We start from the raw sequence: 17,158 nt of genomic DNA on the forward strand, positions 1-17,158 counted from the left end.
CAGTTTCAATACAGATTGGCCCGGCATTGCTCGGCTTCACTTGTAGTCTGAGGATCGCGAGTTCGAATCCCCGTCCCTCGAAACATGCTGGTTCTATCAGCCGTGGGGTCGTTATAATGTGCAGTCAATCCCACTATTCGTTGGTAAAAGAGTAGCCCAAGAGTTGTTGGTGGGTGGTGATGACTAGCTGCCTTCCCTCTGGTCTTACACTGCTAAATTAGGGACGGCTAGCGCAGATAGCCCTCGTGTAGCTTTGCGCGAAATCCATAACAAACAAACATTTCTTTTCCAAATATTAAACGAAAAAATTTTGTAGATGAGGCTTATTATAATAGACCATGCGTGGCTTAATGGTTTGCGTATCGAGCTGGTGCTTCGAGGCGTGGTGTTACTATACACGCTTCGCACTTTCAGCTTTGGGAGCGTTATAAGAATGACAGTCAAGGTTGCTATTATGTTGAGTGTAGTCTCTTCAGGAGGTGAGTGCTGTTATCTAATTGCTTTTCCTGTTGTCCCCATTTCAAAATGAGAAGCGACTATGTCTAAACCATGGGGGGAGGGGGTTCCGACTGTGCCGTTTAGCCCACTTTGATGAGTATTCACTTGAACAAACAAACTTGATTTTTTTTAAAGGTGAAACATATGGGAAAAGCTTGCTAGCAATCATGCAGTATTTTAGGACTTGTATCGAGGACGTAAGTCAAATTAAGTTAATATTCAAAGCATAATTTTTTTTTCCCCAAGTGGTGCCTGTTGCTACCATACTTGGATCTCTATACGAGAGCAGAATTTGGTTCTGAATCGGTTTTTCTATCGACATATACTGATGTATAATTTCGTTCTATACCTCCACATATATTCTTCCCAGTATTAAATTGCCATTTTGTTCCTTTCCCTCTTTCGTTTGTCTGTCTTTATGGGAAAATCTCTCTCTCTCTCTCCACACACACACGCACACACACAAAGTATGAATATCGCTTTTCGGTAATTTTAAATTAAGCTAACACACATGATTGTGTCTTATCAGTCTGTGTGAAAGGTGATTATTGTTGCTGTTAGGTACCAACAACATGTCCGATGATTTAATTGCCCTCTCTTTTGTATAGCTATTTAATCGTTGTAATTTGTGATAAAAAATATATCTCCTAGTATTATAACTTTGAGGTATGAAGAGTAAATTCATACTTCTAACGTAACACCATCTTTATAGTAATAAAGATATCTGTAATGTTAAACCTAAATACAACTACATAATTTACCAAAAGCTCTGTAAAAGAGTAGCCCAAAAGTTGGCGGTGGGTGGTGATGACTAGCTGCCTTCCCTCTAGTCTTACACTGCTAAATTAGGGACGGCTAGCGCAGATAGCCCTCGTGTAGCTTTGCGCGAAATTCAAAAACAAACAAACAAAACAACAGTCACTTGATAACAACAATAACAAAAATATTATGATGCAAATTGTGTGTGTGTGTGTATATGTATTTGATTGCATATAAAATTCCAGTTTTTTCCTGTTTTGGAAGTCTCGGCTTATAGACATCGAAAACATTGAACATTTTTGGTTTGTTTGTTAGAATTCTGCTCGATTACTCCGCTCAGCTCTTTTCAGCAATATAATTGATAACACCATGTGTGTGATATCTAGATAAATCAGCTGTGAAGCTTCATCAGACGTTAAATAAAACGTAACGTTATTAGTTCTTGTTTTACAGAACAGGAAAGTTAGCACAAGGTTTATATTCGTGGCTCTTTTTATCTTAAAATGAAATCAATTGTTCTGTGTGTACCACATAAACTCTCCGTGGAAAGTTTACCATTTTGTGCTTGTTTCTTTACGTCAGAATGCCGCATGGTAACAAGATAGCTCTCTGAAACAAGTTAGCATTTGTTTTAATTGTTACTGGTTTTGTATACTGCCAGTCCAGAAGCAGTTGGGCAGTGCAGTTATATATGAGGGAGAGGGGATTCGTTTTATGGTGTAACCCAACACTTGTACTGAATGATTTTATTTTTGTGTGGTGTATGCTTCTGACTTGTATCAGTTTGATGTTTAATGTAATTATTCTCCTGTATTTTCCAAATCTTAGATAGACTGGAAGGTTGCTCGAGATACTTTTCAAGGTCAAAATCTAGGTTTTTCAGCGGGCTGTTTCTGAATACTGAAATTGATGCTTTGGAACTGGGTCTAGGATTTACATGTTTGTGGCAGGACAAATTATCCGATTTGAACAAAACATTGGCCTGCTGACCAAAACCTTCTCCGTGGTCATTGAAATGTGTTAATTGAGCTTTTTTTTTGGCCATTTAGTTGTGCAGAAATTTCACATACTGGACTTACGCCCAGTGCACAAACATACTCCACATCAAAGAACCACCGTGATCATTCACAGTCGACACAACACAACCGATTTATTCATCTCCCTGCCTCCTGACTCATATTCATCCATCACTTCTGAGCTTGGTGAAGCGACAGTCGTCAAGATTATTACTGAATGGCCCCCAGTATTCTCGGAGATGATGCGTGTCCTAAACCTGTTAGAGTACCTACATTCATGATGAGTAGGCCGTAAAGGCCTTACAGATGATTTATATGTTTGCATGCGGATGTAATAAAGTCATTTTGAATTTTCAGAAATATGATTTTTTTGTCCCTCTAGTGGCTCTAACAAGTGAACATTTTTTATACTCCAACAGCACTTTGACGTACTTCAGTAGTTTTTAAAGATATTGTATTATCAAGTTCTTGATACTTTTATTTTACTAATTTTATGGTCATTAAATTTCGCATGAGCAGGTATTGCATTATTTTCTGTATCAGTTTTCCACATTTCCTCCAGCATAATTTAGTTTCATCTCTTAAATTCACGTAATTCGTGACTTTTTTAGAACCTCGTATTTTTTTATTTTTTCTACTTTAAGAAGTACCTCCCTGGCGTACCTCCGTACTTGTACTCACTGTGTTTCATTGAAATTCATGCTGGAAGAGCTATGAGGCGTCCAGATATTTTTGGAGGGTGAGCAAGTTGGCAGAAGTTTCTAATCTACCGACTAGTCGCGCTATATAATTACATCAAAACGAAATAACGCTTTACACCCTCACTATCACACTGGCGGGAAAATGTACAACTCCTCGATTTTCTTCAGAGGTAGAAAAATAAAATAACATAGTGTTATGACATATAAAAGAAAAGAAAAAAAAATTAAACAAATGTTCAACTTGCGTTTAAACCATTTAGAATGTCCGTAATCTTCACTATTCAATACAGTCGTTCCACTCTTTGAATTCAAAGTCGACTTATTAAAGTATTGTTTTGTATGTTAAAATGTGCCATCTTTCATTTGGGTAGTACATTTATCTAAATATTGCTCAAAGTTAAGTTTATAATCAGTTTTCTTTCATCAACGTGTTTTCATATTGGCGTGTTTTCGAAGTTTTCTTGACATCCTATAATATGGTGTGTAAGCTAATTATAACTATTAACATATTTGAAACTTCAAAAACGCGTGTTGAATTCTGCAGATGTCACGAGTGTTTTGTTGAAGGTTTGGATGCTGCGATAACATTACTAAAGTAGCTCAAAACTGGTTCGTGTCAATAGTTTTTAAATTTTTGAAACATTGATTAACGTTTGTCTTCACTATGGTTTTGTCTTAACAGTCTTTTCACTAAGTACATTCCAAGTTTTTATTGTAAGATAAAAACAAAGCTCCTAATAATAATAAAAAACAGTAAATATTTTAATGGAAAATGATTGTTATTAATATTGTTTTCTGTAGTAAATAAAAGCCGCTGTTAATACGATGTTTCTTTTGACTTCCAAACTTACTTTATGTAGTAACCTATATTACAATAATATAGTGTGAAGCTGTTTCTTGTTATATCTTTGAGTAACCTGTTAACCAATATGAGTGTGAGGCCTTCAATTTCAGGACTTGAAGTATTCAATCTTAAACCTGTTTTATTGAAGGCTTGGTCTTAGGCCTAAATTCGTGACTATAAGTTACTGGAATCGTCGCATATTTAAATTTTCTTTCATTTTTGATTCTCAAAAGGAAACTCGGTTTATTTTTCTACAGATTTCTCGTTTCCTGAGATTACCATATGATACACAGGTGAACTAAACTAAAATAGTATTGCTTGTCAACAAGATAAAATCCTTTCCCAACTTTCCGTTGTATGTGTCCAAAGGTTAGATGCACTACACTAAGCTGAAAATGGCACAGGAAACGAAATAGAACTTTTAATCATATTTTCCTCTCACGTTCATCCGTACTTATTAACAGCTTAAATTGTCAAACAATCTCCAATTTTCTTTACAGCCACTGAGAAATTTAGGTTTATACGACCTGTCTGTACACTTGTCCAGTTACAAGTAGATCTTGACTACTTAAGCGTACAGTATACTAAATATTATAAGACAATATGCTAGAGTTCTATACCACGTAATTCACAGAAATCTGTTACTATTATGTCAGCACTAATTTAAGCATTGCGATCTAACGATCGTTGTTCAAAATATTCATGTACACAGAAATGAGCACTTGTATTACAATCAAGAACATTTATTAACTTTTTTTTAATTCTAGTTGTTTGTATTATTTGCTCTTTGATATAGCTTGAGCAGTTCTCAAGAGTAAAATGATTTCTGATTATTTAATGATTAAAAATGATTTAATCCTAAGTATATGTAATTCATTATATAAGTGTGTGTGTGTGTGTTTATATAATATAGTCAGCTTCGAAATGTGCAATCTGGAAAAAAATTACTATTTAATACACTAGTTGACAAAACTGTTTATCAAAAGAGGTTTCTCTCGTAAGTTATTTTCGTGCAATTTTCTTTCTCTTGAAAAATAAAACCGAAATAACTTGGAAACTGCATTAAAGAATAGGTATTAAAGCTGAAGTTGAAATGCTTACGTAGTCGATCTACATATTTTGTTTTGTTTAAAAACTCTGGTAATTTTTAGTATACAACAATATAAAATGGGGGGGGGGGATTTTCCGAAAACACCTGAAGGGGGCGTTACTCACTAGTTAGCGTGATGGGTTGCTTATCAGGAAGTTCAAGGTTGGTGCCTCGATTTGCTGCCAAACACACTGCTTTATTTCAACTCTGAGGTTGTTGTTTACCTTGACAGTCAATCTCATTATCTTCCGTCACTTTTTCTGTAAGATTATCTTAACAGTAATAATCAAACTATTTGATAAGATTTATTTAATGTTGCACTGACGTTCAAAACTATGAAACGTGTGTATTTTGTTCAATATAAGGATGGCTTTTTTAAAAAAAACAACAACCATCACATAACATAAAGCATTGTCATGTTGTGATGAGTTTAGTTTTTTTATTTTGATGATTAAATGTAAACTATTTTTGTTTATATCATTAAGCAAGTAAAGTTTCTGTAGAGATATTTAAGTGGTTTATGTTTAATAAATTAAAACAATAATTGTGGGTCTTGTAAGACACTTTATTTCGTTGATACATCTTCTATCAGTAAGTTGACTACTTATTTATTTCATAACGTTCTGGAACAAGAACTACTTTCATAATTACTGTTATGCTTTTATTTCACAGATAGATACGTGCTTACATACATACATTGGAAATAATTATGTAAACGCACACTTGCTAGAGTAGTCACGAATAATGTGTAATTGCAATTAAATAGTTAGTTTATCATTTGTATAATACATTAGTACAGAATATACAAAACAAAAGCGAATAGGTTGTCCAGTAAACTAGTACACCCTGATTTTTTGCTGTCATAAGTTTGTCGATGTATGACTGTGGAATATTGTTCCAACTATCTTGTAAACGGCGGGTGCTGCTGATGGGTTGCCCTCCCTTTTATCGTCAGTTCTAAATAAGGTATCTCTGACCTGATAGTTTACTTTAGCCCATGTGTTACATGGTTGACTTTTTTTTTTTCAATGGCGAAAGAACGCGTTTTTGTGAAACGGGATTTAACTGTATATTTCAGACAATTAGGCTGAAAACAAAAGCGTCACGCATAAAGGAGAAGTAAAACTAGGTTACAAATTACAACGTTAAAATGATAAAATATACAGTCTAGTGCGGTTACTTTGGATATATCAGAGGTAACCCCTGTTCACTAGCCTCATATGGAAAGTGAAACTACAATCAAAATTAGAACTTAAAACTTAGAAACAAATGTAGGTGCGAAACCCAAAATGCTCCACTTCTACTATGGAAAGAAGTGTTTAAGAAATGGTTTTTACATTGTCATAGCCGTAATATTGTACATTCCGGTTATCCCCAATTGTTTTGTTGCACTGTAAAACATCGTATCACAATTAGAACATATTTACTTTCATTTTGACACGGTAAAAAAAAAAAAAATACCATCACGAAATTGAGGAAACGTTCTTGCATCTATTAGACCAAAGGAAGAAAAGAAAAGCTTTTTTTTCAACATTCAGTAACCCAATCTGTGTTTAAAAATAAATGTGGAAAGCTTCAGTGAGAGGAGTTAATTTTGGTTTATATCGTAAGTAGAGAAATTACTTTTAACCTACATAGATTTATTGTTGTTGCTAATACGTAGGTTATCCAGTAGAATACTAAAGTTTTGTTAGTATTTTCTATCTTTTGCTTACGTTATATAAACATATATATATGTTTAATGAACGTGCACAGTCAATAGACATGTTTCCTTTTCACACTTCATAGCGCGCGCACATCAAATAGGTACTTTTAAAGTAAAATGCAACGAGTTCAACCTGGTTCTGCAGACACGGATGCACACTTACAGAGGTAGTGCTGTCGTCTCCACACATATCGATCTTCCACATGTACAGTACGCGCTCTTTTGTATCCTTCTCGTCGTTCCCTCGACAACCGCCCATACATCGTCCACCTCCTTCGGAAAAATTATTATAGCAATCAATTTCAGAGTAACCTCTCAAGTATAGCGCTAGCCACGAGAAGTGGTCGTTATGTGCAGTTTAGGGTTTTGTCCAATCTTAGTCGTTAAAAGTTAGCAAACCGTGTAAACTATCCGCCTTAGACCTCAAACTCATTTGACAAACGTGTCGCTTACTGGGTTATTTAATTTGTCCATTCCTCATGTGGTACTGAACCAGGGAACTCAGTGTATGAATGTAATTATATACTTGATAACTGATGGAAGGGGTGTACTTAAAGTGCGCGTGTGCTCAAATGCAGAGTTGATTTTTTTTGTCCTTTTCTGCGATTTTATACATCTTAAAAAATCATCTCCCTTAACCCACTTAAGAAGTAACTTACATCTGTGTGTGTGTTTGCGTTCAAATCGACTCTCCCTTCGACTTGTGAGGCTACATTCCAACGTATGTACATTACATCTTAAAGGACATCTTGGGAGATCTATTTTTTCTGTTTTTAACTCTGGTGATTACATTGGTTTCCATTAAAATCAGAATCTCATTTCCACATCGATACTATGATTTAAGGGCAGCGCAAGCAGTTTTTTACATGTTGTGGGAGCCAAATTTGAAGAGTGACCTCATATAAATAGGTATTTCCGAAGGAAATAAAAAAAGAAGATTAATCTCCTTTCTTCGCAGCAGCTGAATATGTTCATTTAGTGGCTTTTTTGGTAATTAGAAAGCTATGTGTTTCTAACGTAAGAGTGATACAATTCGTTACAAATTCAGAAGACTCACAAATTTCATACTGAAAATAAGTCTAAAAAGGCTGTAATTTTATTGTATAGATCATCGGTTAGGCCACATTTGGCGTATTCTTGGATACCTTTCTTTAGGAAGAACATTGAATTGTTTGGAATGGTTCAGAGGACAACAAGGATGATACCTGGGATGAAAGGATTGTCATGCGAGGACAGGTGAATATATCTGAAATTTTATCTCGAAAAAAGAAGAGTTAGAAGGGATCTGATTGAGGGTACTGACAGTGTTGATGCATCATGTTTTTTTTTACCTAATGGTCAAAATGGTAGGACTAGGGAACATAGATAACACAAATATAAATGTTGGTAGGGTAGGAGTCATTTTAATCTAAGACATTCGTATTTTCATTACAGGATGGTTGGCATTTGGAAGGGTTTGCCTTCAGATGTGGTGGATACAATTAATTCAGGGGAGTTTAAGGGAAGGCTTGATAAATGTTTAAATGATAAGGGTTGGTTTTGAGTGTTTTATTTTAAAGTTTAGTGGACAGAACGGCCTAGATGGATCAATAGATCCATTGTTGCCTTTAATTTTATGTATAAGTATATAATAAATATTGATTTGGTCTGTTTCTGATGGCCATTCTTTTCCTTTCGTATTTTTCAGATATAAAAGTTTGATGGATGGATCTAAGTGTGAAAAAACAACCTCGTATTTCTGTTAATAGACGTTTATACCCAGCTTAGATTAAAGTGAACATAGGTATTTTTTGCTGACAAATTGAACGTTCGTTGTATCCCATCGTTCTGTATATCGGTCAAGGTTCTATATCTATTTGTGGACTATATGTATACGTTAGTTACACTAATGAGAACCAAGCAGTCACTAAAGCAGACTGTTGCTTTAGCAAAACCTACTTAATCCTCAAATTATCAAATATTTTTGTACCTTTGGGGTCCAGATATTGCATCATTTTCAATGATTTAAGTTTTTGCTTTTTACAACAGCGTAAAAAACTGATTTAAAAAATAGGGTTAAATTCTTCAGTTCTTATGTAAAGTACATAGAGCACCTTATCAGTTATTAGTGGGACAGCGGTAAGTTTACTGACTTACAACTAAAATCAGGGGTTCGACTCACGCGGTGGACACAACAGGTAGCCCACTGTGGTTTTGCTGTATAACAAACAAACTCAACCCGGAAACGGCCTTGTTTAAAATACTTATTAAAAACTAGGTGAGACAACCTTTAAAATTACATTCAAGGCACCAGGCCTTACCTAAATGTGTTTATATGGTTCGATGGATCACAGACCCACTATCATCAGGAAGAAAACAGCAGTGAAATATTTTTCCAATATATTTATTTACCTTTACCATATTTCATAATGCAAAACTCTGACCTAACAATTAGCATAAATGGCGTTGCCAGCTATTTCCTTTTTTTTTCTCTTTAAAATAGATTTTCAAAAACATATTTCTAAAACTCCTGCACCAGAATCTCTATTTGGAATTAACTTCGAATTATTAAATGTTTCTAATGATTCGTTTATATTTGGATCATATTTATTTTTAGAATATTTAATTAACTTAACATTGTTCCAATTAACACTGGGATTTGTGGAAGAAGGTTATTCACCTTAAGTTCACCTAAAGCCGATTCGTTAATTTTATGTTTCTTTATTGGAGATTTATTTTCATTAAGTATAAACAGACTTTAAGTATAAATATAATTTAAGAGAAAAAAGATAAGTAGGTGGCAGCACCATTTATGCTAAATCTTAGGTTAACGTTTTGCATTATGCAAGTTGGTGATTATGGCGAGTCCGTGACCAACCAAAACATGTAGAAGACTTTAGGTAAGGTGTGGTGTATTTTGTAATTTTTATGTTATTTCAGGCCCGGCATGGCCTGGTGGTTAGGGCGCTTGACTCGCAATCTGGGGATCGCGGATTCGAATCCCTGTCCCACTAAACATGCTAGCCCTTTCAGCCGTAGGGGCGTTATAACGTGACGGTCTATCCCACTATTCGTTGGTAAAGGAATAGCCCAAAGAGTTAGCGGTGGGTGCCTTTCCTCTAGTTTATCACTGCTAAATTATGGATAGTTAGGGCAGGTAGCCTTCGTGTAGCTTTTCGTGAAATTCAAAATAAATATTTTGTTGTTAACTCTGCGTAATTGTTGCCCAAAGGCTGACAGAATTAGAATAACTACAGTGGTTTGTTTGCATGTTTTAGGTATTCCCACAAAGTTACTCAAGGCTTAACCCCATCGTCAACCCGTGGGGGCGTTATAATGTGACGGTCAATCCTAGTATTCGTTGGTAAAAAAGTAGCCCAAGAGTTGGCAGCGTGTGGTGATGAATAGCTATCTTATCTCTAGTCTTTCACTGTTAAAATAGGAACAGCTAGCGCAGATAGCCCTCGTGTGGCTTTGCGCGAAATTCAAACTAATTTTATTTCATATAATTTTTAATAAATTAGCGATTAATTGCAATGTTGATAATATTTTTGTTTACATTTGTTTTTGTGAGTACTATGTTATTACGACCCTGTAATCAGCAAAGTCATGGACTCACAAGTATTGTACTGCATAAACAATCCAGAAATTGTATGTAAAAAAACTGCTATGCATCCTATCGATAATTCAAGTGTTAAGCCTAGAATAGATCTAGGTGAAGAAGTAGAAAACAAGTGTATTGAAGGATGAACCTATACCGTACATACAGAGGCTTAGTACGTTATGTTAAAACTATTTTGGAGCCTAAACATGTTATAATTCATTTGGACACGTCCGGTCATGCGGTACTAGTCGACCTTGCATTCAATTAACTATAGCCCCGTAACGTAGTTTCTGTTGCAAAAGGCATTGACATTTTTAAAGAATGTTCTTGAGGCTTTCCATAATCCATCTAGAGTACGAGGATGGCGGTTTCCCAGCGCCTGCTTCAACTGTCTAATTGCACAGAAATCCACAGGAGCTGTTTCCGGCAAATAGATCGGTATATCTTCATATAAAACAGTATGATATCCATTTAATTCTCCAGCCACAACTTTTGCCGCTTTTCCAAATGGAGATACATATTGATAATGTTGCATACTGGTGGCTGTTGCACGTAAACGGTTTTTGCCACTGTCCTTTGTGTTCGTGGATTGGGGTACTGCTTGATGCCAGTCTCTTTCTGGATGGCTCTGGTGCACCAAGTTGATTCACATTCCTTTGTTTACCAGTTTCATTAAGTAAAAGTTATATCCCCATCTTGAAAAATCTTACGACTTGAGCACATTTTTATGAGCTGAGTGTATGAATATTTTGCGTCGGGAAAGGCTGCTACACATCCTTTCAGTGACGTCACCTACGAAACTCTACTGTCAAAATATTTTTATAATGCATTCCGTTTCACCAATACTTTATATCTGTTGTGTTTGTCACGTGACTTGTTGATTTGCTTACTCTAAATCGTTTTAATATAACATACTCAACCCTCTGTATAACGTTTGTGCTGACGGGGAAACCAACACCTCGGTTTACCGGTCAAGTTTCGTTGAACTGTAAGCTGGCAAGATTCCTCGTATGTTACACATGAATATAACCATTTTCGTCTTAAATAACTGGTTAAGAAATTTGAATGTGTGTCTGTACTTGAAGAGCATGAAGTTTATTTTCCCATTTTTAACATTCAAGAATAGCTTCGATTCAAAAACTATATGTGTTTTGTATACATTGAAGCTTTCTAGATGCTTTGCTTCATTTTCTGATAAGGGTTGGTATTTTATGTTTTAAAACAAGTTAGTTGCACATCGAACATCTACCGAATTTCTTGAATCTCATTTTTGCTCATACTCAACACTTCGAAGTTTATATGCAGTTGATATTCAAGTGCTCGACCTGCGGATGTGATACTGTTATGCGCGCAACTATGGATATTAAAGGTAACAGAAATATTTTGCATGTTTTATTCGTTCAATAACGTTGAATGGTTTTCAGTTTAATGACCAGTTACAAAAGTAGCATATTAAAGGAAAACAGTTGAACTATTCGTATATTAATACTTAGAATATTCGAAAGTAAGAGGAATTATTTTTAATGATGCAAACTTTCAATTAATTGTCACAGCAGAAAAAAAGAAAAAGAAAAACTAACGGTATAGGCTGTTGTAAATGCATGTATAGCAAAGGTTATATTGATCTCGCGTTGGAAAGTTATATATATATATTTATAATATGCGTTGGTGTATTCCTAAATACGTTTGGATTTGACACTTCATTAAATGGTGGTTGATTTGGGACGTATGCGATCGAGTCCACTGATTCGTGTTCAATCGTTTCTACAGGGTGTCTGAAAGGTCTGGAATCATAGCTTTTCTTGATTTCAGATACGTGACTGATTATGGCGCTGTCAAAGCGTGAGAAGGTCGAGTTAATCTTGCTGTTAATCCAAACCAAACTTGTTTCGAATTAAACGGGCAGCATGTGGAACACAGTCTGTGAGATTCGTTGAAATGCCCATGTTTCCCGATTTTTTGGACACCCTGTATTAAGCACTTTAAACACAGTGACATTTTCTAGTATTCGTGGTTAATATGCCTATCCTTTTTAGAAAAATTTCAAGCAAAGCAATTTATTCTATCTGATGTTTTGTCCTTCGATAATAAAGGTTTTAAAAGTAATTTTAACGTTAAATACCCACGCAAAAAAAATTATCGGTAAATTCCGATAAATCAGTAAACATATTCTGGAGACAAAAAAGTTCGTTCATTTTCACTGGCAAAGTTTTTTATTTCGGTGTTTTCATTTGTTTACGTAAGAAATGTGATATTAATTGCTGTATCGTTCAACGTACAACTGTACTGGTTACTTTTTTTGTTAAAAATAATAATACTTGTTATGGTGTAAACGCCTTTTAGAGGCTGGCGAATTTTCCTAAGCATTTTCAAGAATTAGAAGTATTGTAATTGTTGAAAATGCCCAGCCCGAGTCTAGATATATAGTGTATTGTTTAAGAATATAATAGGCCTAACAGTGATGTTTAATCACAAAATATAATTAATTAGAAAGTAATACTGATTGTTTAATTATTACGCATGTAACGTATTAATATGTTAGACCATTTGATAAGATCAGTTCTTGTTAGCGGGTCCTGGAGGTAAATTATTACTTTCGAACACCTGTTTTATAGTGACTGTGTGAACTATTTTTATACCGAAAAAAATTATTTCATACCAGTTATTCTGGTGTTTACTTTGTACAGTTAAATCATATTAATATTAAAAAAACATGAAATGGGACTTAATTTATCTATGACCTCTATAATGTGTAGGTAACTGTTGATAATATGAGCAGTGTAGGTGCATATTTAATTTCCAGAAGAATGATTTATTATATATGTGTCTGTGGTGTAGAGATTTAACTCTGATGCTAACAGTTCTCGAAGAAAGTTGTTTGTTAGTCTTTACATTAATTAGGATTAAAAAGATTACACCTTACCAGTTTAATCTAGTTCACACCATAAAAGTTGTTGGTCGAGTAATTTGATATTATAAATAACGTCTCAACTACTATTATGTCACACCCCAGTGGCACATCGGTTTGTTTGCGGACTTGCAACACTAGAAACCGGGTTTCGATACTCGTGGTTGGCAGAGCACAGATAGCCCATTGCGTAGCTTTGTGCTTAATTACAAACAAACCATTATGCCTGTCGTATCCCAGTCGGCTTCATGAGTCCTAGTATTGAATGAAAGGCCTCGTCAACACTGGATATGGCAGGTCTAGTTTGGTTGGCATATTGTTATATATTCTTTTTTTCTGTTAAGCTCTTTGAATTAGAATTAACATATACACCAATATTTAATAAACCAAGAGAGTAATATTCTGATTATATCCACTCGATGATTCTTTAATGAAGTATAATGTGGATGCAAATCTATAATGTATAGAAACTTGTTACAGTTTATTATTTGTTATTTTTTATATTATCTGCGTCTGGCGTTTTACGGCATCTACACTAGGAAACTATACATGAAGTGTGACCCCGTATATTTATAAATTTATCGAACTGGTGGTTTGGTTTGATATTTCATTGGTGGTAGTGTCCAGGGTCACTGATGAGGAGTGGAATTCTCCGAAACTAGTCTGGATCACAGACACACACCCCAATGAAAAAATAGACCATTCCAAGCTTTTACTTGTTGTTAAACAAATGTTTAAATAACTCTATTTATTCAATTTATAAATTTAATTTAATTTATTGATAAATATAAGCTTCTTTTTTTTCTGTGTGGCTTGACACTCTCTTGTATTTACTCGAAATCTGTAACAATTCTAGATTTATATTCATGATTTTGACAAACGTATTCAATTTTAACTTGACGATGGTTTTAAAGTTTTGGAAAATACGTTGCGTAAACCAACAATGTTCTCTGTTGTTTAGCCCCAGCATAGAAAAACACGTTTATATTTGTAACACGATTTAATACGAGGAGCAAGTGATATTTTATGCTGGATAAATCGAGCGATGGTAACTAATGCAGTCATTCTGAAAAAAATTACTATCACATTTTCCTTGGTTAGACCTGAAATTCAACTTTTACACTTACGACTCAAACTAATCTCCAGCTATACCAGTTTTTTTTTCTATAGTGTCATGCAGCAGTGGTGACTGATTACTTGTATTTTTAATTACATCCCATGCTGATGTATGATAAAATGATTTAGGTTTTAAGCCAGAGATAGGCACAGGTATTCACTACTTGTAAGTTACTGTTTACCCATCTTCTAGTTGGATATGTTACCTTATACCTTTTGGAAAGTTATGAGCAAGTTTCAAAACGCTTTTTTTATCCATGGTAAGATCAGCAGCAGGACCTAGATACAACGTTTCACTGTTATGTCAAGTTTTATGTGCAGGTGTGTTTGGAGAGCTCTCGGTGATAGCTTTGTTACCTTGAGTAGCTAAAGCGTTGAATTAAACATTTTGAATGTTGTTATATTTAATATTATTAATTCTCTTATCATTTTAACCAGAAAAGCTTAGTGTTAATAGACGTTATCTAAAATTTCCTCAGCCTAGAAAAACTCAATTTATAGAATTTTTCGTCGGAATTATCGCATTTTAAACGAATTGTCAATAATTCCAGCCAAAGCAAGCTTCCTACATAGATAAGAAATAAAAACTATCCAAGTAAGTACTGTATCTAATTTAATACTTCAGTCTAGTTACGTATCTGCCATGTCGTTAAAGAGAGAGAAATAAAGATTAAAATGTATTGATTCGGTAGTTGGATACTCTCGTTTGTTTTCGGCCATAATTATAGTAATATCTCGCGGAATTCGGCCAGCTTAGGAGATTTAAGTTAGTCTTAAATCTATATGTTAAGCTAACTATGCAAAATGATTCTTATAATAATAATAATAATATATCATTAATGAAAAAAAAATCAAAATGTCTTAATTTATACTTTTCGTGAAATTAACATGAAAGAATGGAATATAACTTACGAAAGTGTTACGTATTTGGTTACTTAGCTTGTTTATAATAAAAGTTTTGTATTGAAGGTTTAAAAGTCAATCCTTGCACTTGTAGTCAATTCGTAGATAACGAAACTACTGTATTGTGGTTGAGAAAACTTGTATCACCAAAGTATGTGTAGCTTCATGTTCTAAAGTATCACTGACAGATGTTACATTCCGTGTCAGTAATGGTGTTCTGTAGTTGCGCAAGTATTTTGAAAATAAGGGCCTCAGTACATTAACCTCTCTTCAGTACTCTCATTGTTATTAACAGATAAAAACTCAACACGCGACCAAGTCGAAAGTAAGTACGTATATTTATCAGGTTTGTAATACGTTATAACGTTATCGATTACTTTGAGTCGAGTGCAAAATGACTTCTTTTTTCTTTTTTTCATCTTAATAGAAATATTTGGGAAATAATATCCCAAGCGTGCATTTTCTCCCGACTGCAGTAATATCAGACTAATATGCCATAACTTGATCAAAGAAATATCACAAAATATAAATTGATCTATGAAAAGATTTGACTGAGGTTCAAAAAATCGCTATTACAGATCATAAGAGGCGACAGTTTTGAGCGCTAAGTAATCCAGGTGTGTTTGTGTACTTTTAATTTAAAACAAGCAAAAATTATAATAAATTGGTATATGTGGTTTTAATACTGCATAGAACATACATTATTAATATTTCGCATAATGAGAAGCGTACACTGTATTATTAAAATCAATAGATAGCACTACATCCTCGTGTAGTATTGGGCTCATCTTATTGTGTGTTCGTGTAAATCATATGGTACGCTAATGCATATAGGGTTGATAAAGGTTTGTGTACCATTCATAGCAATATTCTACAAGGAAATAACCCCAGTGACCTTCAAAAAGGTATGTTTATTCGATGTAATTGGTGGTATGAGTGTCCATGACATATCAGCCTGCCCACTCACATCTGCTGTAAATCCTCTATAGATAATGTGCTGGAATAGTGGAAGTCTACTTGAAGTGTTAACGTGGAGAAATCAACCCATCCACCCAAAATTAGTTCACTCCTCCGTCTATGTGAACCTTGAAATGTGTCGTGAAATGAAACCGCTTATCTGGCATTAGGCCCTTCAACCGAGATTTTAATGAAAATTCAGGACTACATGCAAATTACTGTGCATCAGGAGATTCCATTCTGCTGGATTTTAGGTACAGTATGCAACCCACAAGCTACTTATTGCAGTCAGGCATGAGTACACGCTGTCGGCTATCAGGGTGCATAGAGCATCAAATTTGGTATGAGGAACAATGGGAAAAGCAGCATATGGTGTGATCAATCTCGCTAGTAGTTGTTTTCTTTTGAAGATGTGTCTGGGTTGGATGGAAACGAAGAATATTCTTTGAATGTGAGCGTAATGTACCAACTGTGAAAAGTTGTGGGTATCATCATGGCTTGGGCTGTTTTTTAGTTCGTCTGGAAATGTAATTCACTAGTAATTGTTAAGGTGTCCATGAATTGTTGCGTACTACACTTTTAAATGGTCTACAACTGAGTTAAATTGTACCTTGGATTTAGTAGTTAAATAAATGCCGATATACATGTATATCCAGTTTATGATATTTGCCAACAAGATTGATACACACAGTTTCTTTTTTGATACAAATATGTTTTAATATATAAACGACAACAATACAATTTACAATAACAGTTATTACAAATAGTTATTATAAACAATGATTTATATACAAAAGTTTTACAAACTTACACGCAATATAAAGTTTTCTTTCTAGTCTGGAACTTCCATGATATGTTATCGAGGATTCACGATGAGCAAGTTAATTTCGAGTTGATGTAGGTATAATTCCCCTAACAGGGAGCTAGCTAGCTCTGTAGTTCTCACTGATTACAGGTCGAGTTTCTTTTACCGCTGAAGTTATGTAATATCTTCGTAAAAGTACTGAAGTTAAATGGTTTGTAATGTTCGAAATTTATTAGCGTTCCTGGTCAAATATCTGAAGTGTCCCGATTAATA

At 34.6% G+C, this 17,158-nt stretch overlaps 1 protein-coding gene across 11 annotated transcripts in view; it reads left to right on the top strand.

Moving 5' to 3' along the window:
• The window catches only part of LOC106465730 (glucocorticoid-induced transcript 1 protein-like), a 153,418-nt gene that overhangs the window by 109,961 nt on the left and 26,299 nt on the right, over positions 1–17,158 (top strand). For 2 of the 11 annotated variants that reach the window (XM_022394129.1, XM_022394111.1), the window contains exon 1: positions 6,967–7,849. The exons of 7 other annotated variants lie outside the window; for them this stretch is intronic. Coding sequence is in view for 2 of the 4 variants with exons in the window: in XM_022394093.1 (XP_022249801.1) it covers positions 7,838–7,849; positions 11,427–11,565 (151 nt within the window). In the remaining 2 variants the exon portion in view is untranslated. Of the gene's footprint in view, positions 1–6,966; positions 7,850–11,426; positions 11,566–13,393; positions 13,402–17,158 lie in introns of those variants that run through there. 2 more of the 11 variants (XM_022394093.1, XM_022394109.1) reach the window with 2 other exon arrangements.

The sequence above is a fragment of the Limulus polyphemus genome, unplaced genomic scaffold (genome assembly GCF_000517525.1).
Source record: "Limulus polyphemus unplaced genomic scaffold, Limulus_polyphemus-2.1.2 Scaffold70, whole genome shotgun sequence".
NCBI lineage: Eukaryota > Metazoa > Arthropoda > Merostomata > Xiphosura > Limulidae > Limulus > Limulus polyphemus.